Source organism: Buteo buteo, chromosome 27, assembly GCF_964188355.1.
Source record: "Buteo buteo chromosome 27, bButBut1.hap1.1, whole genome shotgun sequence".
Taxonomy (NCBI): domain Eukaryota; kingdom Metazoa; phylum Chordata; class Aves; order Accipitriformes; family Accipitridae; genus Buteo; species Buteo buteo.
In genome coordinates, this window is record NC_134197.1 from 3,443,758 (window position 1) to 3,469,149 (window position 25,392).

A 25,392-nucleotide genomic window follows, 5' to 3' on the forward strand; every position below is an offset into this window, starting at 1 on the left:
CCCCTCCTTACCCCAAGATGTGCTGGGGGTGCTGCCCCCCAGCCCCCCCAAACCCCAGCCCTACAGCAAGACCCTTGGTACAGGTGGCATCTGGGGACAAAGGGCCAGCCAGGGGCTGGCACAGCCTGGGGGAGGACCCCTGGGAGCCCCCCCCGGGAGAAAGAGAGGCCACAAGCAGGGCGCCACGTACTTCCAAAACAATCGTTGTATCTTTATTGACGCTCTGAATGCAATGACCTGTTTTTTACTCTTAAGGAAAATAAACATCTTTTAGAAACAGCTTGTTACACACAATCTTCAGTGTGAAGCAATATACTAATAAGAACACTAGTCTTAACATTTACAGTCTTCATATATATTATATATATGTATATGTATACATATATATACACTATATAATGAGGCAATATATAATACACACGGTTTACCATTTTACAGTCATATGTACAAGATGTCACTAAAAATAGCCATATTTCAGGCAACACTGCCAGGGACACCAGGATTTTTATTTTTTTTCTTTAAATTAATTATTTTTATTATTCTTTCTCTCTTCCCCCCCACCCCCCCTCCTTTTTTGTGTTTTTCACTCCTGTGTCCAAGGCAAGCTGCTGAAACGACAGACATTTTGTGGCCAGCAAACCTTGAGGGTGAGGACTGGGTGGGACGGAGGGGACACGACAACTGGCGGGGACACGAGGTGCTGGCTCTGCAGGGTCCGGGATGGGGGACACGGATGGGGCCAGCACTATGCCACCCCCCCCACTTCTGCTTTGCAAGATGCTTTGCAGGTGGAGGGGCAGCTGGCGGCTCTGTTTTTAGGATGGGATTTGGGGTTGATTCACCCTGGATTGGTTATTTACTACCTGCGCCAGGGTGCGGGTGGTGCAAGGTTGGGGTGTGCAGACTGGGGAGTCATGCGGGGCACCCCCGTGGGGACAGGGGCAGGGGGTGATCCCAGTGCTGGGCAGCCCCCCAGCTCCACCGAGGTGGCCGGGAAGGGAAGCGAAAGCTGAGGGAGCCGAGCGAACCCAGCACCCAGGGCAGTGAGGGGCGAGCCAAGGCCATGCAGAGGGAGGACGCAAATGCCTCCTCCTCCTCCTCCTCCTGCAAGGACCCTGCTGCCAGCTGGAAGCCATTGCTGAGCTGCTTGCACCCTCTTACCAGGCTAAAACCCTGGGCATCAGCACCCAGAGCCATGGGGTTCAGCACCCAGAGCTATGGGGTTTGCACCCAGAGCCAGGGGGTTCAGCACCCAGAGCCCTGGGGTTCAGCACCCAGAGCTATGGGGTTTGCACCCAGAGCCATGGGGTTCAGCACCCAGAGCCCTGGGGCTCAGCACCCAGAGCCCTGGGGGTTTGGTTGCACCAAAGCCCTGGGGTTTGCACCCAGAGCCATGGGGTTCAGCACCCAGAGCCATGGGGCTCAGCACCCAGAGCCCTGGGGTTTGCACCCAGAGCCGTGGAGGTTTGCACAAGCAGAGGGAGCAAAGCCCGTCCCCAGCAAGAGGAGCTGCAGACGAGGTGCTGGCGAGGCCGAGCAGAAAGAGGAGGGTGGGTTTTTTTGGGGGAAGGGGGTCCCAAAGAACAGGACCAGGTGTCCCCATCCCAGCAGCGCCAGCGCCCCATGGAGCGGGAGGGTGGAGGGTGCAATGGGCCGGGGTTCGGAGGGAGGGAGCGGGGCTGGGGCAGCCCAGTGGGCGCCCACCAGCCCTGCCAAGCACCCTTCGCCCCGGTGGGGACCCAGGTGCCCAGCGCAGGGGCTGGCACCCCGAGACAGGCAGGGTGGGAGCCAGACAGGAGATGGAAGAACGAAACGGAAAAAAGCAGAGTGGTGTTTCAAACAGCAGGCCGTTGTTTGTCTTTTTTTTTTTTTTGTCCTTTTTTTTTTGTCCTTTTTTTTGTCTTTTTTTGTCCTTTTTTTTTTTTTTTTTTTTTACTTTTCTCCGCCGCACGTATATACAGACAGACACCGTGAGGTTTGCTGAAGGCAACATCTCAGATCAGATCAGTGTGAGATATGGAGAGCCGGGACCCGCGGGGGGGTCCGGCGGCCCCACAGTAAGACAACATCGCCGGGACCCCCCCCCCCTCCTTGTACACGGTCCCCCCCCCACCCCCCCCTACCCCGACCCCCCCCCCATTCCCTCCCCCTCCCTGTGCAGCCATGGCGGCCCGGGGAATCCCGTTCCATCTCCCGTTCGGCCAGGCCGGGTTTTACCGGAGCCCGGCGAGGGGATGGATGGAAAACCCGGCGCTGGCTCTACCCGGAACGGGCTCTGGGGGGGGGGGCTCGAAGGTGGCGGGGACGGGGACGGGGACGGGGGGACGGGGCGGCAGCGCTGCGCCCACCTGCAGCGGGGCAGCTCCCGGTACGGCCCGGCACGGTCCGGTCCGGCCCCGCTCCGCTCCCGGGGCGCTGCCTCCTCCGCCGGTCCCTCTCGTTGGCGGTGGGTGCCCACCGGGCGTTACACCGGCTGCCTCTGCGGGGAGAATTGGAAGGGGGGGGGTGTGGGTGTTAGCCCCCGAGCCGGTGGGGATGTCCCCATCAGCAGCCACCCTGCCCACCCGTGAAGAATCGTGCATCCACCCGAGATGCGGGTGCTTTTAGCGCGGGTTCCATTATCGCCCACCACCCTCGTTAGCGCTCAGGGAAACCCCCAAGAACCAGGTTGGGGGGGGGGTCCCAGACCCAGCACCCACTCGCCTAACCCCTCAGCGGAGGGGTCCTGGGTGACCTGGTATCCCCCCAGGGACGCGATGCCGTGCCCAGTGCGATGCCCCTTGCCACGCGGGGCTGAGCGCCCTGGGTGGGTGTGCAGTGGAGCGGGGTGTCCCCGAGGGGGGGGGGAGGAACATGGTCTGAAGGCAGGTCCTCCTACCCCGGGGGGCTGCGGAGCACTGGAGGGGGTACACGGGGGAGTTCTGGGCTTACCTTATGTTTGGGACATTTCAGAGAGAAGCTCTCTTCGGTTAATAAGCAACCTGCGAGGAGAGGAGAAGGCTGCGTCAGGGGAGTCCCCACGCTGCAGGACGGCTGTCCCCAAGTGGCAGGGACACAGCATCCCCCCTGGCCCACGGCCTCCTGCCACCCTCCGGACCAACCGCAGCGTTTGCATGAAGGGTTCAGCTGAGGCCGGCCAAACTCGGGACACCAGCCAGCACTGCCGGTGCTGCGGGCATCGCCATTCCGACAGGCAGGGAGCCGTGAGCCCACCCTAACCTTGGGTGGGCTTAAGTGCTGTTAAGAGCAGCCCAGCCGTGTTGGAGAGTGCCAGGGGACCCCACAGCCCTGTCCCCACGGCCGGGCTCACCTGTGTCGACGGCACACGCGTAGTGGTAGGTGTGGGGACACCCCTTCTGGCAGCAGCCCACGGTGGCTCCCGCTTGCTGGCAGCTCGAGCACTTCTTTAAACGCACCCGGGAATTCGGAGCAGGGAAGGAGAGATGTGGAGAGACAGAGAGACCCCGTCAGAGCCCAGCGCAGGAGCAAAGCACCGCGACGGCCCCGGACGCAAGGAGAAGGCGCCGGCGTCTCTGCGCCTCTCCAGCCCCACGCTGCCTTCCCCCCGAGCCGGGCAGCATCCTTCCTCCCGTGCCGGCACACCGCAGGCGACACCGTGCCTCTCGCTCGGCCGTCTGCAGCCACGCACGAGATTTCTACCCGCCGTACCGCTCCCTGGACGGCACCGAACCCGCAGCCATCCTCCACGGGGCAGAAGGTGAAGGGACACGGCCTGGGCTGGACATGGCTCGGTGGCAGCGGTGGTGGAGGACCACGGTGTTCCCCATCCCCAGCGGGTGCCACAGGGATGGGAGCACCCGGCCCCGCGGCGTGGGCCGCGAGAAGGCAGCAGCCTCCAGACAGCCATGCCGTGAGCACGCACGCCTGGGAATACGGCCAGCTCCAAACCTAGTATCGGGGGGCTTGCCGGAGACCCCCTGCCTGGCCTCTGCCGGGTGGCTGTCCCCTCCTTTTCCCCACAGCACAAAACCCCACTGTCCCCTTGGAGGTCTCCCAGCAGCACCCTCCCTATTTTGCTCGCTCGATGCGCCCGTGTTCCTCTCGCTCTGGGAGAGGAGCAGGGCAGGGTCGTCCCCTCCCTCCAGCTCTCCTTCCCCTGCTGCCCATCACCGTGGCATCAGGCCACGTCGTGCCCATTTTCGTCTCCCGTCCTGCCTTCACCGGGCTGCATCTGTCCCGCTCCGAGCCGCCCCATGCGACGCACGGCTGGGCTGGGGGGGATGTGACCCACCGGGCTCAGCATCCTCGCAGTCCCGGGGGGGCCCTGCCACCCTCCCAAAACATGACAACATAAATACGCTTCTAGGCCTAAAAGGGGGGGGGGGGGGTTAGGTGCTATCAGACACGCGGCAGCACAAATCTCGCAGGAAGCCAGCGGGGTTCACGGCACACGAACACCCTCCCCGCTCTCCCAGGGCGACTCGTCGGGGCCGACCCTATTAATTTTCATCCCGGCCGGAGGCGCAGCCGCGGGAATGGCTTTGGCTGAAGGAGGCCGGCAGGAGATGCCGCCTCAGGATGCGGTGCCGGGCGGGCGGCCGAGCTCTTACCAGGTCGGCAGCCGCCTTGACGGCCTCCTGCAGCCCGTAGAGCTTCCCCGCCACCAGGAAAACCCCAGCGGTCCATACGGCACAGGCCTCGTGCAGCCAGTGCTCCTGCGTGTCGCCCGCCGGCTCCTGCGGCGGGGACTCGGCCTTGTGACATTCGTGCCGCCGGGGCTTTTCGGCCGCCTCCTCGCCCTCTGTCCTCTCGTCACAGCAGTAGCAGCTCTGCAGCCTACGAAACATGCCCCGCGGGCTGGAGCGCAGCGCGCTCTGCTTGGCCGCCTCGGCGGCACCCTCCGGCCGCGCCGCCTTGCCGCCGGCACCGCAGCCGCCCTCCGTCCCTCGGGGCGCCCGCTCGGCCGCGGCGGGTGGGACGGCGTCCTCGCCCGGCCCCTCCGCCCGCGCCTTCTCCTTCAGCCGCGACTTCTTCTTGGGCAGACAGTCCTCGGGGTAGTAGGGCCCGCAGAGGTCCCCCAGGTCCTTGTAGTTGGCGGGGTTGCGGCACAGGCAGCAGACCAGGCAAGCGGCGCTCAGCGCCTTCGACACCACCGGCCCCATGTGCATGGTGGAGGAGGCGGGCAAGGCTGCCCGCGGTCGCGGCGCCGGCCCGGCCGGTCCCCGTTGCAGCCGGGCCTCCTCGCCGGGCGAGTTGACGACGGTGCAGGCGGTGGTGAACTCGCCGCGCCGCTCCACGCGGACGTAGGGGGCGAAGGGGGGGGCCCGGCTGTCCGCCCGCAGCCGCTTGCAGGAGATGTACTTCAGCCGGATCTCGGGCTCGGCGGGGTGCAGCAGCGGGGCCTGCTGGGCTTGCCGCCGCCGCTTGCCGCGGCTCTTGCACCGCGCCGGCACCGCCTTGGCCTTGCCGTGGGCCAGACGCTTCCGCTGCCTCTTGGAGTAGCCGTTGTAGTTGGAGTGGTTGGCCCGCGGCTTCGGCCCCCGGGCCGGCCCGGCAGCGGGGCGTCCCTCGGGGGGACCCTCGCCGCCCCCCGCCTCCTTCTCCTCGCTCTTTGGTTTCTTGCCCTCCCGTGGAGCCTCCTCCTCGCCGCCCGGTCCCGCCGCACGCTCCCGGGGCAGCAGCGGCGGCGCGGGGCCGAGGGGCGCCTTGGCCATGCCCAGCGCCGCCGCTTTGCCCTTGCGGTTCCTCTTCTTGGGTAGGAGCCCCAGGCTCTTGGCTGCCATGGTGGAGCCGGGCTGGGCCCCCGGGGCCGGCGCGCAGGCCTCGCCCTGGCAGCCGTCGGTAGAGAGCTTCTTCCCGCCGCCCAGCTTCCCCTTGGGCGCTCGGCCGTTGGGGTTTCGGCAGAGCTGCTCGACCGCCGGCGCGGCGGGCGCCTTCTGCGCCGCCACCAGCTTGGGCAGCCGGGCATCGCCCGCCGCCGGGGCCACGCCGCTGTGCTTCACCGCCCGCTCCCTCTCCGTCCCCGCCGGGCTCAGGGAGGTGCCGTAGGCGGCCGCCGTGGCCGCCGCCGCCGCCACCGCCGCCGTGGCCGCCGGTTTGCAGGCGAACTTCTTCAGGTTGGGCGAGGTGATCTTCTGGACGATGGCCTCCAGCTTGAGGCCGCGGCCCTTGCGGGGAGGCAGCACTTTGGTCTTGGTGGCCTCCTGGAAGGCCGCCCGGGAGGTGATCTTGATGCAGACATCAGGGGCCTCCTTCGGCGGGGGGGGCTTCGGGACGGCTTCGCCGGAGCTCTTGGGGGGCAGCTTGGCTTTCACCTTCTTGGCCACGGGCATCTTCTTGAAGAGGCTGGGGGGGGCCTCCGGCTTCTCCTCCTTCACGCCGCCGCTGTTGCTCCGCAGGACCAGGTTCCTCTTCTTGGCGGGGATGGGGGAGATGAAGGTGGACTTCCTCTTCAGCGAGTGCAGGGGCCGCTCGGACATCTTGCCCCCCATGCCTGGCCCCGCTTTGGGCAGCTTCATCCGGGCGCCCACCTTGCCCTCCTTGTGGGGGCTGCCCGGGGCCGCCAGCTTGAAGGCGGGCGGGAGGTGGTTGTTGGAGATGAGCTTCTTGGGCGCCTTGCAGTTCTTCAGCCGGACGTCGGCCGCCCGCTTGCCCCGCCGCCTCTTGGTGTAGAAAACCTCCTGCGTCTTCGTCCGGGAGCGCAGGATCATCGACCGCTGGTCCCTCTCGCCCGCCTCCACCGCGTCCCCCTCCGGCGGCGTCGGCCCCGCCACCTCCTCTGCCGCCACCAAGCCGGGCACCAGGAGGGTGGCATCGGTGGCGTTTTGGACCACCTTGGGGGCCGGTCGGCTGCTGCGTTTCCTGGCTTTGAAAGCCACCCGCTGCTTCACGCCGCAGGCGGGCTTCTTCCCCAGCTTCTCCTGGTGTGCGGGGGCCTTCAGCCCCTCCAGCGGGGCCGGGGCACGGGGCTCAGCGAGGGCGGTGAAGGAGCGGGTGCACATGCGCGCCGGCAGACCCTCGGCTGGAAACCGGGGCGTTTGGCTGTGGGCGTTCTTGCTCGGTATCTCCGCCTGGCCGTCTGGTCCGAGGCAGGCGCTGGCCATGCCGCCGGCTGCCGGCAGGTCATCGAAGGGGCTCGGCACGGCGCTGCTGGGGCCGTCCCCCTCTGGCAGCCGGCAGTGGACTCTCTTGTTGCGGAGGCTCTTGCCCCGCGAGACAGGCTCCGTCTTTCCCAGCGTGTTTTTGGGGGCGAGTTGCTGCTTCACCGACGGGGCAGATTCGGCGTCGGCCGCCTCCAGGTGGGATGTCTCCCCTCCGCCGCTCTCCTCCTCGGGTTGGATGTGGGGCAGGGAGGACTTGAACCAGCTCTTCACCTTGGTCTCCGTGCCCACGGCGGGGCCCAGCAGGATGACGGACTGGCCGGAGAGGCGCGCGGCGGGAGCTGAGCTCTCCTTCTCCACCGTGCTGACGGTCTCCTCGGCAGACACGGGCACCTCGCTGGAAGACAGCACGGCGGGCATCTCCGGGGGCTTGGGCGGCGAGGTGTCGTACGTCACCGACTTCTGCTCCGAGCCGGCCAGCTCGCAGAGCGAGGAGTACTCCTCCGCCTCCAGATCTGACTCCTTCAGCTCCGGCGAGGAGATGATGGGGATCTCGCTGAAGTCCCCAGCTGAGCAGCAGTGCCGGGTGTCCTGGAGCCACCTCTCACTGTCCGCCTTTGCCGCTTCGTCGTAGGTCAGCGTCTCCTCCTCCTCCTCCTCCATCGCCTGCTGGCCGAAGTCCCGGGCTGGCTCGCTCTTGGCCGGCTGCTCGCCATCACACAGATCCAAGCCGCAGGCATTTTTTTTCTCCTTGCAGGAGCCCACCAATTTGCTGGGGAATAAGCCCTTGGGGAGGTCAGCGGCTTGCAGCTCCTTCCACCGCAGGCACGCCTCGCCCAGGCTTTCCTCCGGCCACTCGAAGTGCTCCATGGTGTTCTCGGACCCCACCGAGTTGGCGGTGGTGTTCGAATAGCAGCTGTAGCCGGCGGCTCCCGCACTCGACGTCGCCGCCGGGATGCTGGGCTTGGAGTTGAAGGCCAGCGGGGCAGAGTCCTTCAGTGCGTCCTTGGTCTCGGTGGCCGTGAATTCCACCTGGGGACCCTCAAACACCTCCTCGCCAAAGTCCTTTCCCGTGCTGGCCCCCGAAGCCTTGTCCAGCTTGAGGGGCTCGGTGAGCGTGCTGGAGTCACCCTGGCTGGGCCAGGCGCCCTTCACCATGGAGTCCAGGCAGGGCCGGTGGTTCTCCAGCTGGAAAGGGGACTTGGTGGCCTCCTTGCTCAGCATGGGAGAGTTGGCCCAGGCTTTGTCCGCCTTCTCGCTGATGGCGTCCTGCAGGACGATGATCTCGGAAGCCAGCTCCTCCTGGGACAGGGCGCTGAGGAGCAGCCGGGGACAGTCCCGTTCATTGGTCACATACTTGGTGAAGGTCTCCAGGGGCAGGCTGGCATGGATGCTCTGGAAGGAGTCGTCCGATTTAGTGGACATGTCGTCCGGGGAGGTCACGGAGCAGGTGGACACCGACTCGGGCTTCGTCTTGGAGTTGCTGTTGACGCGGGCAGGGCTGCGGTTCTGGTTGCAGTACAGGAAACTCCTCTCCAGCTGGTCCTCTGACCCGCTGAGGTAGTCAGTGTCCTGCGTCTCGGCGTGGACGGACTGGGGGGTGCTCAGCGGGTCGGACAGAGGGGTCCCCACCTGCTCCGCCGAGTAGGTGCTGCTCTCGGGGCTGCAGTGCTGTCCCTTGAGCTGCTCGGGGGTCCTCGCCGGGGTCTTGATGCCCTTTTTCTGGGGCACGGCCGCTTTGGAGAGCAGCAGCTGCTGGACGGTGTTGGAGATGTTCTCCACCTGGGAGGTGAGCGCCGTCAGGCTCTGCAGGCTCAGGTCTGACAGCAGGTTTTCAGGCAGCTTCTCCTTCTGCAAGTTTTTGCAGTTCCCCGACTGAGCATCGGGGCTCGTCCCGTCGGTGGGAGAAGGGTTCAGCAGCGGCATGAAATGGCTGTGGTCGGCGATGCCGGCCGGGAAGGCGCCGGCGCTTAGCGGCTGCTGGCTGTACTGGAAGTTCTCCAGGTTGGGCATCAGCGGGGAAGGAGTGGAGCTGTAGGACGGGGACCTGCCGACGGAGCGAGCCGGCGAGTGGCTGGCGCTGGGACTGAAGGTCTGGTAGTACTGCTCCGGCGTCCGGACGGGCGGCGCGTCGCCCTGGCAGTAGGTCTGGCCCGGCTGGTTGTAATGTTGGTACTTGGCCAGGTTTTGGTAATGGAGGGTCTCCGGGGCGTGATGCCGCCCCTGCAAGGGCTGCGGCGGCTGCGGGGGCTGCGGCGGCTGCGGGGGCTGCGGCGGCGGCGGCTGCGGGGGCTGCGGCGGCGGCTGCGGGGGCTGCTCGTAGCCGATGCGGTTGGGCTGGTAGCCGTGCAGGTTGGGCACGCGGGGGCCGGGGGCCAGGCTGGCGGCGCTGCCCAGAGGCCGCTCCAGCGGCGGCTGCCCCGAGGGTGCCGTGCAGCTCTTGTAGGAGTGTGCCGGCTGGCTGCCCCCCGGCACCGAGGAGTAGGTGGAGGAGGCGGGGAAGGACTGCGAGTGCTGCCCGAAGTGGGGGCTCTGCGAGAAGGGCATGGGCGAGGAGATGTCGTTGGGCAGCTTCTGCCGCTGCAGCTTGGGGTAGGGGAGCGCGGGCGGCTGCTGCTGCTGCGGCTGCGGCGGCTGCTGCTGCTGCTGCTGCTGCTGCTGCTGCTGCTGCTGCTGCTGCTGCTGGAAGTGAGTCCGGAAGGGCAGCGAGGCGGCCGCCGGCTCGTGGTACGGCCGCCCACCCGCCAACGCCGCCGTCTTCTTCATCAGGCTGTCCTCATACTTGGCCACGCCGCCAGGCAGCGCCTGCGGCTGGCCGCCCCACGCCTGCAGGCTCTCGTCCCCCGAATATCGGGCCGGGTAGGGGCTGTTCTCCTGCACGGCGTAATTGGAAAAGGCCGGCCTGCCTTGCAGCTGCTGCCCCGCTAATTGCTTGTTTCCCCGGTGGTATTTCTCCACGGCGCTGTTCTCGTAGCCCGAGTACGGCAGTTGCTGCTGACTGTAGTACTCCTTCGCCACCAGCCTCTGCCGCTCGCAGTTCGGCCCTGCCTGACTTTGATGCCTGTAATTCTCCAGGCGTGATGTATCTTGTGAAGTCGGCTGGTAGCTCTGCTGGTTGCCATGGAAACCACACCTTTCTCGAAAGGACTGCATGGCGCGGGCTCGTTATCTGCGAAGAGAGAGAGGCGAGAATTCAAATGAAGCATCGCCACCGCGGCGGGCCGGGGAGCGCGGCCGCACGCCGAGAGGGGCGACGTCGCGTGCGCCGCGGGGGCATCGCCTCGCCTGCCGCGGCGTCGCTCCGCTGGTGCTGGCGCCGCGTCGCCTCGCGTCGCCCCGCAGCGCGTCGCCCCGCATCGCCTTGCCTTGCGTTTCGGCTCCCTGCATTGTGTTGCCTCGCGTGGCATCGCCCTGCAATGCATCGCCTCGCGTTGCCCTGCATCGCGTTGCCCTGCATCGTATCGCCTTGCAAAGCATTGCCCTGCATCGCGTCGCCTTGCATCACATTGCCGTGCATCGCCCTGCATCGCATCACATCGCACCGCCTTGCATTGCGTTGCATCGCCCTGCATCACATCACCTTGCGTCGCGATGCCCTGTATTGCCCCAGATCGCAGCAGCTGGCTTAGCGTCACCTCGCGTCGCTCCGCATCGCAGCATGTCGCCCCACATCACATCGTTCGGCGTTGCATCACCTCACCTTTCATCGCCCTGCATCATCCTCTATCCTACCTCCTTGCATCACCCCTGTCCGCAGCACGGTGCCCGCGAGCTGGGGGGGTGGCTGGGGTCCAGCTTGCTCCTCCCTGCCTGCGGTGCGCCCAGCCAGCCCTCCTGACCTTGCTGCTGGGAGCTTTCCCCATCTCTGCTGCCTACCCCGGCTTTGCAGGACAAACAAACCCTCTCCCTGCCCGCCCCGCGGGGCGCAACGACCCCCCCCTGCACCGTGTTGGGGTGCCCCGGCCCCGGTGTTCTGCATTTCACGCGCCCGCTGCCCCTCGCCTCTGCAAATCACTTACCCGCCTCCTCCTCGCACGCCCTCCCCGGGGATGCTGGGATCCTGCGAGCCCCTCCGAACACCCCGCTTATCACCATTCTTTTTAATTATTGGGCTAATTACTGGAAGCAGCAGTGTGGAGGGCTGCAAAAAAAGTCATTTCAACTTGCTGGCTCTGCCCGTCTCTGCCTGCTGCTGCCTCCCGCAGCCCCCCCGGCCCCAGCCGATCCCCCCTGCCCCGGTGCGATACCATCTGGAAGCTGTCTGCTCCCGCCAGCAGACATCTATTAGCTGAGCGCCTCGCCACCGTCGTCATTAAACCTCCCCATTTCCTAGCCCTGCTTGCGTTGGGTGCAGGGAAGCACCCGGGTCACCGGTTTGATCTCAGAGGCAGCCGAGTGGCTTGTGGGGGCTAATGAAGGGCTCGGTGGAGGTGTGGGGGGGGGGACACATCCTGCCCGTCCCCAGCACCAGTGGGTCGGAGGCGCTGGGGTGAACACGAGTCTGTTTTGGCAGCGGCTTGAGATTTGGGAGCCCGGGTTAGGGCAGCCCCAAGGGTCTGCAGCTCCCCCGGGGACTTCCCCGGTGCTGCTCCCTTGGCACCGTGCCGCGGCAGTGACCCCAGTGCTGTCCCCTCTGCCTTCATTAAGGCAACGAGCGTAACGAGGGGAGGGGACGAGGTGCTGGCGGCGTGTGGCACCTGGCACCTGCCGGCAGAGCCGAGCCTAGCCCCGCTCCCCGGCACATCTCCCCGCAGTGCCAGCCACACCAGGCGGCCCTTAGCCGGGATGGGGACATGTGCGTGTCCCCACGTGTCCCCACGCCACCCTCGTGTCACCGCCACAACGTGCCAAACGGCGCGTGGCTCCGGACGGTCCCTTTGTCGGTGGCTCTGCCGTAGCCGCACAAACCGCACCGCTGGCTTGATCAGTCCCAGCTTGGCCTCGTTTTCTCGCAGCGCCCTGTGGACACCGGTAATGTCTCAGCACCTTTTCGGGGTCTGTGTACACACAGATGGGGCTTTATTTAATTATATTTCCATAACCACCGGCAGCTCGGGGATGCACCGATCACATGGTGCCCTTCGGCACCACTGGAGCCGGGCTCGGTGCCACCCACAGCAGCCCAGCACCCCATCCCCTCCATCCTCTTTTTGGATGCTTTCCATGTCACTCCTCTGTATCGCAGCTGCATCTCGCAGCCTGCACGGGCAACTGGATGTGGTTAAAGCCGAGATCCTGGGGAAAAGACGGGTCAATTAAAAATCCGGTAAGGCCGGCACAAAAGCCCCTACTGCGGCACCGGTGCGGCGCTGCCCTGTCCTGTGCCGGGGCTGCTGGAACAAAGGCAGCAAAATCAAAGCCAGGCCTCTGGGACAGCCCCGGGCAGCGGCGAGAAAATTAAAGGGAGAAAAGGGCCCCTCACACTCCACATGGAAGCAGGTTTGAAAAATGAAATTGGCTTGAGAAGACCCTGGGCTGGTGCTTTAAGGGGAGCTTTTTCCCCCCCTTTCGCTTTTATTATTAATTATTGTTATTAATTAATTATAGTTAATTTTCCAAACAGCTGGGGCAATGCTAGCCTGAGCAAAAGCACCCGGTGCAAGGGGACGGGTCGCTCACCGGCACGCAGAGGCGGGGACGCACGGAGGGAGCAGATGTGCAGGCTGTGCACGCGTGCAGGCTGTGCGTGCATACGGGGTTTGCACACTTGCAGGGTGTCCGTGCCCGCAGGGTGTCCGTGCGTGCAGGGCGTGCATGCAGTGGGGTGTGCAGCGCCGTGCACACAAGCTGTGTGCGTGGGTGGGAGGAAGCCCTCGGGCAGGATCAGGCCATGGTCATGCCTGTAAGATAACCCCCGGCTGGGGACAGCCAGCCGAGGCCACGTCCCAGTGCCTGGCAAGGCGTGGGGCTCATCCTGCACCCCTGGGCGTCTTCTTACAGGGGTCATGCTATGAGGGGCTGGATGATGCCCACCAGGCAGGAGATGGAGCTGGGGCTGCCCATTGCTTCCCTGTCTGAGATGAGCCGAAATCCCGTACTGAGCGAGGTGCCGTGCCCAGAGCCACAGCCCCATCTCCCCACAGACCACCCAGGAATTGGGCTCTGCTGGGGGTCGGATGCTGCCATTTGGGGCCGGGAGGGGACACACTCATCACCAACAGCACCCGGACCTGTCAGCAGAGCCGGAGGCCAGCTCTGCCCTCGGCTTTGCCGCAGTTTTGCCGGAGAAGGGCCTTAACAGATGTTGCCGCCTGATGTAGGCTGTTTCCGAGCAAACGCTTTAATGGCATCAAATCAAGCTGTCGACAGCAGCAAGGTTATGGCCCTTCCCGGGAGGGGGAGGCAGCCGCAGCCGCGTCCCGGGGGCCCTGCACACTCGCTCCCCCCGCCACGTCCCTGCCGGACGTGCTATCCTGGCCGCAAAGAAGTTTCCAGCCCGGCTCCTGCTGCCCCCGCGATGGGAATCGACACGGGGCCGTCGGCGTACAGCTGCAGCCGGACGCCTGCCTTCGGTGGTCCGGCAAAGCCACCGCAGCTGCAGCCGGGGGTCCTGGGAAGGGGTCCGCAGGGCGTCCGTCGGAGAAGGCAGGGCCTCGGGGCCATCGCGGTGCCCAAAGCCAGTGCGACCCCATTGCCGTAACGCATAGAGGCATGCTCGCCTCTGGCTACGGCCACCCCGGAGCATCCGTCACCCTTTGGGGATACGCAAGGACCCGCTGCACCTCCCAGCACCGGTGCATGACCCGGGACCATGCTGCGGTGCACGAGGCCACGCTGCAGCGCGTGGGGCTAACGCGGTGCCCGGGGCTGATGCGGTGCCTGGGGTTGATGCCGAGAGCCAAGCCGGGGCACCGCGCGGCACCGCCAGGCCAGCGCAGCCCCGTCCCTGCAGACGCCCGCTCGCACGGTGGCTCGCAGCCTGCCTGCTGCTCGGGAGGATTTGTGCTGCGTGGCTGGGTTTGGTGTTATTTTCCTCCTCCCCCCCCCCCCCCCACTCCATCCCTCCTTCTTTCCTTGCTTTCTCCCCTTCCCTCCCCCTTCCCCCTTGGCTGGCAGGGACACGGCAGGGCCGGATCCGGAACCCTCTGAAGGCAGCCCAGGACTCTCCATGGCAGGGGACCCTCGGTAAGCACCCAAGACACCTCAGCCCCGGGGGGCAGCGGGCATCTCCCAGCTCCCCCCCACCCTGCATCCCAGCCTCGCTTCCCAGCTGCTGCTCATCCCACGGGGCCGGATCCAGCACCCCCCCCAGCCCGGCTGCTCCCTCGCCTTCGCTGCTGCGCCATCAACAAGGACTCAGCGTCTAAAAATAGCAGCGCGCTCTCGCAAGGGGATGCTTCGCCATCGGAGCAGAGCTGGCACCGTGGACCCCCCCCTGCCACCGGCTCCCCATCCCAAAACCACTGCACCAAATCCCCTCCCAGCCCTCTCCCCCCCACCCACCCATGGGTGCAGCCCCACACGGCGAGGCGGCATCAGTGGGGGGAGCGAAGGGGTAGGACAGCCCCCCCCAGCCTCCCTTGGTGGTTCTCGGGGCGGCGGGGGGGGGGGGGAAATAAGCGCCTATCAAGGAGCGTCAGCCTTGGATTTGTTTAATTGTGAGCTGGTGGAGTTTAAAGAAACCCTTTCTGGCCGGCTGCCACACCGCAAACTGCTCCGGAGAATTTGATTATTAAGGGAGGAGAGAAAAGGGGAGGTTGCGGGGAGGGGGGGGTTGGTTGGGGTGTATGGGACAGCCCGGGAAAAGGCATCCTGCTGCAGGAGCTGGGAATGAGAGGAACTGGGGGGGACAGACAGACAGATGGACCCCCCACCCGCAGTGCGGAGGGACCCACAGGACTCTCCCAGAGCAGGGTCAAAGCCTCCAGGCGGCTGTGAAGCTGCCGCCGTCCGTCTGTCCCGGCACCCCACGGATGCCCCTGCGGTGCCCGGCAGTGGGTGATGGCACCCGGTTCCGAGGGGTTCAGCACCCCCCCTGTCAATGCACCCCCCCCCTTCAATGCACCCTCTAATGCCCCCCGTTAATGCACCCTTTCTCCAGTGCACCCCGCTAATGCACCCCTTCTCCAATGAACCCCTTTAATGCACCCTTTTCCCAAAGAACCCCTTTAATACCCCTCTCTCCAATGCACCCCATTAACACACCCTCTCCCCAATCACCCCCCCCCCCCATCAGCACCACCATCTCCCGCAACGCCAACGCTCCATCCCAGTGCAGCGACTGGGGCGAAGGGGGTGGGATGGTACCCACAGAGGCAGACCCCAGCCCCCCACTTTCCCCCCCATCACTGCGTTGTCGTCGTCGTTGTCGTCGTCCCCACCCCGCGCCCCGATTTCGGCGCTCAGCCGACCGGAGCAGCTGTTCCCTGCACACTTCACTTGCCCGCAGATGATGATAAATGGAGCTGGGGCTGCGCCGCCCATTGCGCGAGGGTGGGCGGATGCGGGTAGCGAGGAGGAGGAGGAGGGATGGGGTCCCCATCTCCTGCAGCCCCCCCAGATCGTGCTGCTCCTCCCATCCAGCTGCTGGGGAATTCCCTGAGCAGGTCCCCGTCCCCCCCTCCAAACCCCCCCAGACCTGCCCAGGGAATTCCCATCGCAATGGGATGCATCCCCATCAACAGCTCAATGCCCCATTTGGGGGGCACAGTCCTTCATTCCTGCCCCCCCCCCCAGCTGTGCTCCTCCCCAGCAAGGAATTTTACTTGGGGAAAAAAAACATCGCCTGCGAACCGCACTCATGACTCAACGTTTCTGCTGGCCCTGGTTTCTCCGTCGCTTGCCAGGGGAAGCCCGTGGCCTCCCCAACCTCATCCCCTCGCATGGAAATCCGGCTCATCCGCCAGCTCCATCCTCTCTCCCCTTGGTTTTTCCTCCTTTATTTTGGGGGTGGGGGGGGGGGTTGGGTCCCTGATGTCAGGGCTGGGAGGTTGGCAGAGGGTTGGGCTGGGGAGGAAGGGGGAGGCTATGAGAGCTGGAGCAAGTTGGTGTGTTTCTTCTTGCTGCTGGAAAACGCCAGCTGGCAAGGAAGGATTTGAAAAGGAAAGGAGGAAAAAAAAAAGGGAGGAAAAAGGGGAAAAAAAAGAAAAAAGAAAAAGGAAAAAAGAAAAAAGAAAAAAGAAAAAAGGAAAAAGGAAAAAGAAAAAAGGAAAAAGAAAAAAGAAAAAAGGAAAAAGAAAAAAGAAAAAAGGAAAAAAGGAAAAAAGAAAAAGGAAAAAGAAAAAGGAAAAAAGAAAAAAGAAAAAAGAAAAAAGAAAAAAGAAAAAAGGAAAAAAGGAAAAAAGAAAAAGGAAAAAGAAAAAGGAAAAAAGAAAAAAGAAAAAAGAAAAAAGAAAAAAGAAAAAAGAAAAAAGGAAAAAAGGAAAAAAGAAAAAGGAAAAAGAAAAAGGAAAAAAGAAAAAAGAAAAAAGAAAAAAGGAAAAAAGAAAAAAACAAGGAAAAAAGAAAGAGAAAAAAGGAAAGAGAGAAAGGAAAGAAAAAGAAAAAACAAGGAAAAAGGAATGAGAAAAAGAGAAAAAGGAAAAAAGGCAAAAAGAAAAAAGAAAGGAAAAAAGAAAAAAAAAGGGAAGAAAAAGGCTGGTGGCTCACTGCAAAGCAGATGCTCAGCCTGAGCCTTCCTGAGCAAATTCCCTCTCCGGCAGGGAAGCATGCTCCGGAGCAAAATTCATCGCCGGACGTAACATGGAGGGAGGGCGTCGCGTGTTTTCGCTCCCCAGCGAGGGGATTGACATCAACCTTGAGGCGCTGGCGGGGAGAGGAAAACAAGCCCGTCATGAGGCTGGAAATATGGCTGAGGTTAAGGAGGGACCCGGCTCTCCCAGCCTCTGCACCTAAATCCTGCTGCAGACCTGCCTGCAGCTGCCGGCGCGGGCAGACAGCGGCAAGGACGGGCAAAGCGAGCCCGTGCCGGGAGCACCGACGGGCACAACCGTGGCCGTGGGGCAGCCGCTCGCCACCATGGTGACCTTCAGCCAACCCTCCAGCCTCAAAACAAGCGAGCAGCACGGTGCCAGCACGGTGCCGGCACGGTGCCGGCGTGAAGCGACAGCCTGGTCAGGTCTCGGCACGCTCCCATTTTTCTTCTTTACTCATTTTCTGCCTGATGGGTCGGGATCCTTCTTCCTTCCTCCCTTCCTTCCTCCCTCCCCCCGTGCTCCCGGCCTGACTCACTTCAATTCTAATAATAATTAACCATTCCAATCATGACTGTGACCACTAATATTACCCCCCCTTCCTTCTCCCACACCCCATTTTGCCCCCTGCCTCAGTTTCCCCTTGAAGCCAGATAGAAACCACATCCCTGCAAGGAAAGCTGCAGGGAGCAGAGCAACTGGACCGATGCCGGCAATCGCCGCCGGTGATGAAGCGCTGCTCTGCGGTCTCCGGTTGCGGCCCGTCGGCTGTGCTGCCCAGGGCCAACACCGGCTGATTGCTTGCAATATTTCATGCGCCGCTCGTATGCAAATCGCTGGCGAGACCCTCCCCGCGGAGTGGCCTCCCAACCGCTCGCTCATTGGCACAGCCGTCGGACAAGCTGTTTTGCTGAAACTATATAAACAAGATGCTGGTTTGTTACCGGCAGCGAAGCGAGTGCTGGACCCCCGAGATGTTGCCGGACCCCCCTTTGCTAGGCGAGGAAAGCGGGGTGCCCCATGGCATCCTCCTTGGTGATGCTGAGGATGCAGCCGCCTGCAGTCCCGGCCCCGTGGGGTTCATGCTGCTTGCAGCAAATATAAAAGCAAATAAAAGCTTTCCCAAGGATGGGGAGAGCAAATGGATCCTCGTCCCGGTCCCGGATCCGCTCGGCACGTGGCTGTCTCATGAGCTGGCTGCTCACGGCTGCTGCAAGCAGATGCAGTTGAACGTGTGAACGTTCCCTGGGGAATGCGATGGGGATGGTTCATAGTCCCTACCCTGCTCTGGCCCACAGGCACCCACCGAGCCCTCCGGCTTGGCAAAACCATGCCAAACCTGGCAGCAGGACCTGGCACCCGCCCAGCACCACAGCTCGGAGCTGGCCTGCACCCCACATGGGGAAACCATCTGGGATGGGACTGGGGATGGGTCCGCTCTCCAGCTGTGCCTCAGTTTCCCCACCTCTGGGGTGGCCCAGGTTTGCGCACAGTGTTGGTCCCGTCCCTGGCCAGCGCCGCCGGGCTGGGAAATGCCAGCCCAGGAGCATTGGGACGGAGCGGGCTTGTGCCTCATCCCTGTGCCAGGGTCCCAGCCCTCCTCCCTTGGCGGTTGTCTCCATCTCCAGCAGGACTGGAGACCCCAGAGGGTGATGGGTGGCCGTCACCCCCAAGACATTTCCAGCTCTCCCAAATATGCCACTGGGTCCATCGCCTCCAGCTTTGGTGGGTCGAGTTCTGCCCCGTCCACAGCCATTTTTTCTACTGGGAAAACTCAGCAAATTCACGCTGCGGCGGCCAAAACCGGGAGGCACTTGGCTGCTGCAGGATGGGCAAAGGATGGACCCCGTCCCCCGGCTGCACCCCGTCCCCCTCCCATGCTCCCAGTCCCTCTCCGGGAGGTGATGGGGCTTTGCCACCGGTGCCCCCATGTCCCCACCATGTCCCCTCGTGGCTGGCAGGCACACAGGGACATTTATGCCCATATTTTACTGGTGGTCCCAGTCCTGTTGAGACCCCCTCACCGAGACCCCTAGTTACGGAGGGCATTACCCCGTCCCCCCTTTGCCTTCTCACTGTCCACTTTTGCGGCACCTCCTGCCTTTGCTTTTAGGGCAGCCACTCCGCCATGCCGAATCGCACCACCCAAGCCAGAGAACCACCGACCACCGGCTCCCCACCGCCAGCACGGCAAACCCCCCCCTCGGTCACGGGTGCCCCACGGATGCCACGCTTTGGTGTCTGCCTGCAGACAGGTCTGTCTGCCGGAGATGAATTCGGCTGTGCCGCTGCCAGGCTCTGCCCTCTAAGTCATCTCCCGCCAGCAGCAGACAGCTCGGTAATGAAGCGTAATGCTCCGACACTCCCCTGAGTGACAGTGGCCAGCACCGGCTGCGTCCCGGCGGCTCGGCACGGCCTCCTCTGCCTGCCAGGGTGGGGAAGAGAGGAGGAAAAATGAGCATCCCCTTGCCACGAGTGGGGCTGGGGGCTGCGGAGCGGCACGTCTCCCCAGCCGGCACGGTGGGAGCCGGTACCAGCGGTTGGACCTCTGCTAGGGGATGCTGAGCAGGAATCCCCTGGGAAAAAGAAAAAAAAAAAAAAGAATAAAAGGGGGTTGAAAAAAATATATCAAGGTTAAAAAAAAAAAAGAATAAAAAGGGGTTGAAAAAATTAAATCAAGGTTCGACGTCGTGCGGTAAATTATTTCGGTATTATACATTCCTCGTCTCCAAATCCCGAAGACAAATACTGGGGCAGGTGAACTGGGGAAGCAGATTTCCAAAGGCCTTCTCCTGGTTCCTGGTTATTGACTCTGTCAATCACTGCGGGCGCCATCCCAACCTTTCGCACCCCACAAAATCTGCTCCTTTTGTTCCTGCTGAAAAATCGGAGGGGGGGAGGGAAGGGAGGGGAGAGGAATTTGGGGCAGGGAACTTCCAAAAGGGATGATTAAGGAGTTAATCTGCCTGAAATAGATAAGGAGCTTAGAGCTGCTGGTATTCGACTGTCCAAGTTTGGATTCAGCGTGTCTTAAACACTGGCTGGAATGTACTTAGATATGACCAAAGTACATGTCCCCCCGAGGAATTACCAGGTTGCCAATTAGATTTGCTTCCCAGATTCACTCAAACCTTCACAAGCTTCTTCAGAGCAGGAAAATTGCTGCCTGTCCCCGGGGAGGCAGTGGAGCAGCCGCTGCCGCCCAGCTCCACAGCCGGCATGGCACAGCACGGCAGAGATCCCGGCGGCACGTCGGCAGCCACCGGGATTTTCGGGAAGGTGGCACGGCCAGGGCGATGGCGAGGCAGGGATGCCTGTGCTGGGGCACTGGGGTAACAGGGCATGGCTTGGTAGGTGCTGCCAAGGGGGTTTGGGCGGTTTTGGGTGCTTGGGGATGTGGGTGCGAGCCTGGCCGCAGTCACGGCACGGTACCGGGGATGCCAGTGTGCCGGTCGGGCTGTCACCGGACCAGGCTCAGCATCCCGCCGGGCTGCAGAGCCAGGGCTCTCCCTGCCTCCAACCAGGCTCCTGGTGCTGCCACGCACCCAAAGCCAACCCAAACTACCCCAACCCAGCTCCACGTGAGCCAGCAGCAGCCAGAGCCATCCCGGCCTCTGGGCAGGGGGCACAACACAGAGCGGAGCCACGATGCCGCACGGGGAAGGCGAACAAGCACCGGTGGCAAACACCCGGCTCCCGGTCCCCGCGGGCACCCGGCACACCACGAGCTCACCACAAGACTGATATTCAGAGGAGCGAGACCCACTGCCCGTGCCGGGGTGGGGGTCACCACCCGGGGGGGCACAGCTACAGCCAGCACCGGGGCAAAGCGGCGGTAGAAAAGCAACCACCGTACCCTGCAAAAACGTCTCTCTATCCATTTATTTTAATTACCCCATTCCCATCCTCGTTATTTACGGTCTTTCATAATGTGATGGTGAAAGTAATTAAGTCTGGGGGGTTACACGACCATCACGGAGGTAGGGCCATAATGGGGGACCCCCACCACCGGCTCCCGGACCCCAACACAAAGGCACTGAGCTTCCTTCCTATCCCAGCAGCGCGGCTGGGCCGCGCTCACTAAGTCCAAGCTGGGTTTCTCTGCTGGCATCCCAGTCCCATGGAAAGGCATCGCTAGCGGCAGAACGTCGCACCAGGCCACTCTCGGCATCGCCGGAGCGGCTGCGGCATGATGGAAAGTTGCTGGAACATCAGCTTCGGATGCCGAGTCCTGGTAACAGTTGCTATGTGAAACATTCAGAGGTGGAATTTACTGTCACAGTTAATAATAGATGAAGGTTTTAGAATTTTTGATGCTTTACATTTTAAGCTGTTTGATTTATAATGTTTCAGGAAAGGAGGGGAGAGAGAGGGGGGGGAAAAAAAGGCAGGAGCTGAATGGCAGTGCATGGTAAACACGCCGAGTGGGGAGGCAGGCGGGGGGCTCCATCCATCCCCCTGCCCATGCCAGGGACGTGGGCGAGACACCCCACCACAGCCATTGGGATGGGGTCTCCCCGCCAAGAACCGGGATCATGGAGCATCCCTGTGGAAAACCAGGGCGTGATTGGGACCGAGCCCCTCAGTTGCCAGATTGCAGTTCATTTTTCTCCTTTTTTTTTTTTTTCCTTAAATCGCTGCATCTCTTCTCATTCTGCCCGCGCGCCCCCACCAGTGTTTTTATTCTGGCGGGTTGCTGGGTTATTTACTTGCTGGCGCTCCTCTCCCCTCTTGCAGGTGTATTTCAAGTAGGCTCCTTAAATAGCAGCGAGCCGCGCGCCCGCGGCGGTGCGCGCTGGGTCGTGCTGATTAGCAACACGCTGCCAAAAAAAAGAAGGGTCTTATTTCCCATGTTTGCTGCCGCCGTGTTTGTACAAAAAGGTGCAGATGCCCTGGCATGTGGGGATGCTGCGGCCAGATCCAGGGGCGCTGGTGTTGCCGTGTCCGCTCTGGGCCTGAGCTCTCCTTCTCGGAAAGCAGCAGTGAGCACCAGCGCTGGCACCGTGCGAGGGACCTCGGCGTCCCTCGGTGTCCTTCGGCATCCCTTGGTGTCCCTCAATGTCCCTTGAAGGGCTTCAAAGCTGCCTAGTGCTTGGGATGGCTTCAGCTCCAGCACCTTCTTCCAGCTTCTCCCAAACCCTGGAGCATCCCAACATCCCAGATATGTGTGTGGAGCATCCCAACACCCCAGATATGTGTGATCAGGAGGATTTCATCCCAGCTTAGCAGGGCTTCAGGTCAGGCATGAGGTGGGGAGCAGAGCAGGACCCCACACCTCTGCTACCAGTGCTGAGCATGCAGTGATGTCCTGATAAAATTGGGAGGGGGGGAGGATGGATGAGAGGGGATTCCCCCTCTGCTCCCCCAAACCAAGAGAGGTGCCACGGTGCAGAGGGCAGGAGCCGCATCACGGTGCTGTTGGAACAACTTGAAGCGGGGAGGACGTGGGGGCTGGAGCTGGGATGCTGGAGCCTCCGACACCCGGAGACATCCCAGCCCTAAACAGCTCTGTAGCTCCTGCCAAGACCCCGAGTGGACACAGGGGCTGCTGGACCCCAGGAGGTGGCTGGGACATGGCCCCCACCGCTGGCACCCTCTGGCCCCTCCAGAACCCCCTGCTCCCCCCCCAGGATTGGGGATTCCCGGGGGTCCCAGGCTGAGCTGCCCCGTGATGTCTCAATCAGGGCTTGTGCATCGCCCCATTTACATATGCACAGCCTGGCCGGAGCCGAGTATAATTTCTTTATAAAGCGGCTTTGACACACAGGGTAGCTCGCCTTAATGAGGAGGGTTATTCCACAAAGATCCGTTACTAATGGGCTTGGGGGCAGGCAGCGCCCGTGCGCAGATGCCTGCTGCCAAAACCAGTGCCACGATGCGCCCGGCTCTCCCCCAGCCACGGGGTCCCCGCTGGATTTACACCCGTGGCTGAGCCGGTGCTGGCGACCTCCGGCTTGGTGAGCTCCCACCTGGGTCCTGGCAAGATCCCGATGTTCCCATGTCTCTGCTGGCTGCCCCTCTGCGATAAAAACCGCTTGCAGGTCCAAAACCACAACAGCACGGCACGTCTTGGCATGGAAACCATTCAACCCTTCCCAAAAAGCAGGTCCAGGAAGGGAGATTGAGGCCAGCGCAGCTCCGGCATCCCCCGGTACCCACGAGGTCCCCTGCTCGAAACACCAAACCCCTGGATGTCCCCGACCGTGTGGGCACCCGCTCTCCACCGCGGCCCCGACCGAAGACACCGCTCCCACCAGGCACGGGCTCAGCCGCCGCGGCAGCTGCCAGCGATCAGCCCGTCATTACCAGAACCGCCTTATTAAAAAACATAAAAAGGCTTTAAAACCCAAGACTCCCCCAAGAGCAAGTCCCTCCCAGCAGAGCCCCGACAAATTCGGTGCACCGGTTCAGCCCTGCCACTCCCCCCTGCCCACCCACCCCCCCCCGGGGACCCCCGTTAGCGGCGGGTGCCTCGTTAGCCAGCGCCATGCCGGCGATTGGCTAAAACTCGTTTGCGGCGTCAAGCGGCTCTGCCCCAGACACCTTCTCATACGACCGGAGGCGCAGTACGTCCCAGGGCACTGTCACAATATATTAAGACGCGGCGCTAAAAATAAGCAACAGCAAAAATAAGCAAGGAAATCGCAGTCCCTGCCTGCCCCTGCCGGCCTCGCGCAGGCAGAGCCCCCGCCGCCGCACGCGAGCTGGGGAAGCACGGCAGGAAAGAGAGGATTTTGCCGGGTTTTATTAAAACGACGCGTTTTTTCCCTTCCTTCCGTCTCCATCTCCAGGCTCGCCGGGGAGCGAGCCCTGCGGTGACACGCAAGACTTGGTGACAAATCATCCCGGGGGAGGGTGTTTCTCCACACACCGATGGTTTGGGGCTGAAGCGGACCCCTCGCCAACCCCACGCAGCCCAGGACGGGGCTCTGCTCCCCGCCGGGGCCGTCCCCAGGGCTGCAGCGCCGGGAGCCGTGGCCGCAGCACCACGTGCCCAGCCACGGTTTGCCGTCGAAGGACGGCTGGGTTTTGGCCAGCCCTGTGTTAAACGCGATGCCCAGGCTGGTGCCCCGCGGCCGCCCCTATCCCGGCAGCTCCCTGGTGGGGTACCACATCTGCAAGCATCCCATTTTCCCTGCTCGCTGCTACCCGGGCACGTCAGTGCCGGTGTGGCACAGCCCATGGGATGGGAGCTGGGAGCATCCTCCCCTCCTGGGGATGCATTTTGCACCAAAGCACCCAGGGAGGGGGGCAGATGCGGACAAGATGCTGCCTGCGCCCACCCTGCTGCCTGCACCCATCCTGCTGCCTGCACCCCGTGGGGTACCATCCTCTGTGCCGGGTCCCGTGGGGACATCGGAGGCAGTAGCAGGGACACAGCCCCTGCTGTCTCCAGGAGATGAAAGGGCAGATCCAAGCTCGGGGACGGCTCCACGCCTTCAGCCGAAGGCGTGCGGCCGCCCTGCTGCCTCGGCTGCGGCTGGAACGAATGCATGCACATACCTCTGCCCCGGCACGGGTGTTTGCTCTTCTCTTCCACGGCTGTGATTGATTAAAGGATCAGGGACATCTGAGAATGGAGGCAGCAGCGGCAGCAGCAGAAGCAGCTCCCTTTGGACTTGGAGAGCTTCCTTGCCTGCTGCTTGCTGCTGCCGTTGCCTGTCAGGCAGCTTTTAATCAAGGTTTGCTTATATCTGCAAAGGCCTTTCCCAGAGGGATGAAGGGAGGAAAAGAGGGGGGGAGAGTATATTAACATGCCAGCCACCCTCCCTCTCCCTCTCCTTTGTTTATGGAGAGGGTCAGTGCTTGGAAACGGCTGGCAGGGATCGGGAAAGGCGCTTTGGGGGTGCTGGGGGTGCCAGCGGCGTGGTGTGGCTCTCGGCGGGTCCGGGTACCGCGGCATGGCCACTGGTAGGAAGGGCCTCGCCACCCAGCTGGGATGCGCTCGGCAACGGTAACGGCGTGTGGAGGGAGCGGGACCTGGCGGCCAGTGCTCGGCGGCTTCTTCCAGGTGGTTCTGGATGCGTGACGCATCCCCACGGGTGCTGCAGTGGGCATGGCGGGGACGCAGGGACCAACCCGGATACCCTCAAATTGGGGTCTCAGCCCGGAGAGACCAACACCATCTGTACACCGAGACTGGCACCATCCGTACACCGGGTGGGGGGAACCCAGGCCCCTCCATCCCTTTCCCAAGCCCACGGAAGGTCGGGGTCTTCCACCTTACAGCAGCACCAGTGCCGCAGCTGGGAGCCCCTGGGTGGCCACGTCACAACATCCCATCTCCCGTCTGCGGCGTGGGCTTGGCCAGCGATACCGGGGCTGCAGAGAAACCAGCCCCAGCCCCAAACCTGCCCTGCAGACCCCTAGGGATGGCTTTGCCCTACAACGCTGGGATTTTGGCACGGCACGGCCAGGCTGGGAGCAGCCCCGGCAGCAACCGCCACATCACCGTCACCCACCGCAGCCACCACCGGAGCCCGTGCACACCCGTGAAAGTGGTGCGGGAGGACGGGTGACCCCCAGCCCCGCGTCCCCCCATCGAGCGATGTGTCTGCTGCCATTCGTGCACATCACTTAGGCTCTCCATGTTATCTTATTGCTCAGCTAATGACCTGCTAAAAGTATTATGTGAAAAACCGCACTCTTAGCCAGCCATTAAACTGGTTAGGACCAGCGGGTCATGCTTTATTGCTTTA

General features: G+C 62.9%; 1 protein-coding gene across 4 annotated transcripts in view; it reads right to left on the minus strand.

Moving 5' to 3' along the window:
- Positions 1–2,157: 2,157 nt before the first annotated feature.
- RAI1 (retinoic acid induced 1) overlaps positions 2,158–25,392 on the minus strand; it is a 76,555-nt gene continuing 53,320 nt past the window's right edge. For all 4 annotated transcript variants that reach the window (XM_075058555.1, XM_075058552.1, XM_075058554.1 and 1 more), the window contains 4 exons: positions 4,572–10,230; positions 3,311–3,404; positions 2,932–2,981; positions 2,158–2,479 (listed from right to left, as the gene is read on the minus strand). In XM_075058555.1, coding sequence (XP_074914656.1) covers positions 2,465–2,479; positions 2,932–2,981; positions 3,311–3,404; positions 4,572–10,214 — 5,802 coding nt within the window. In that variant the 5' untranslated portion in view covers positions 10,215–10,230 and the 3' untranslated portion in view covers positions 2,158–2,464. The remainder of the gene's footprint in view (positions 2,480–2,931; positions 2,982–3,310; positions 3,405–4,571; positions 10,231–25,392) is intronic.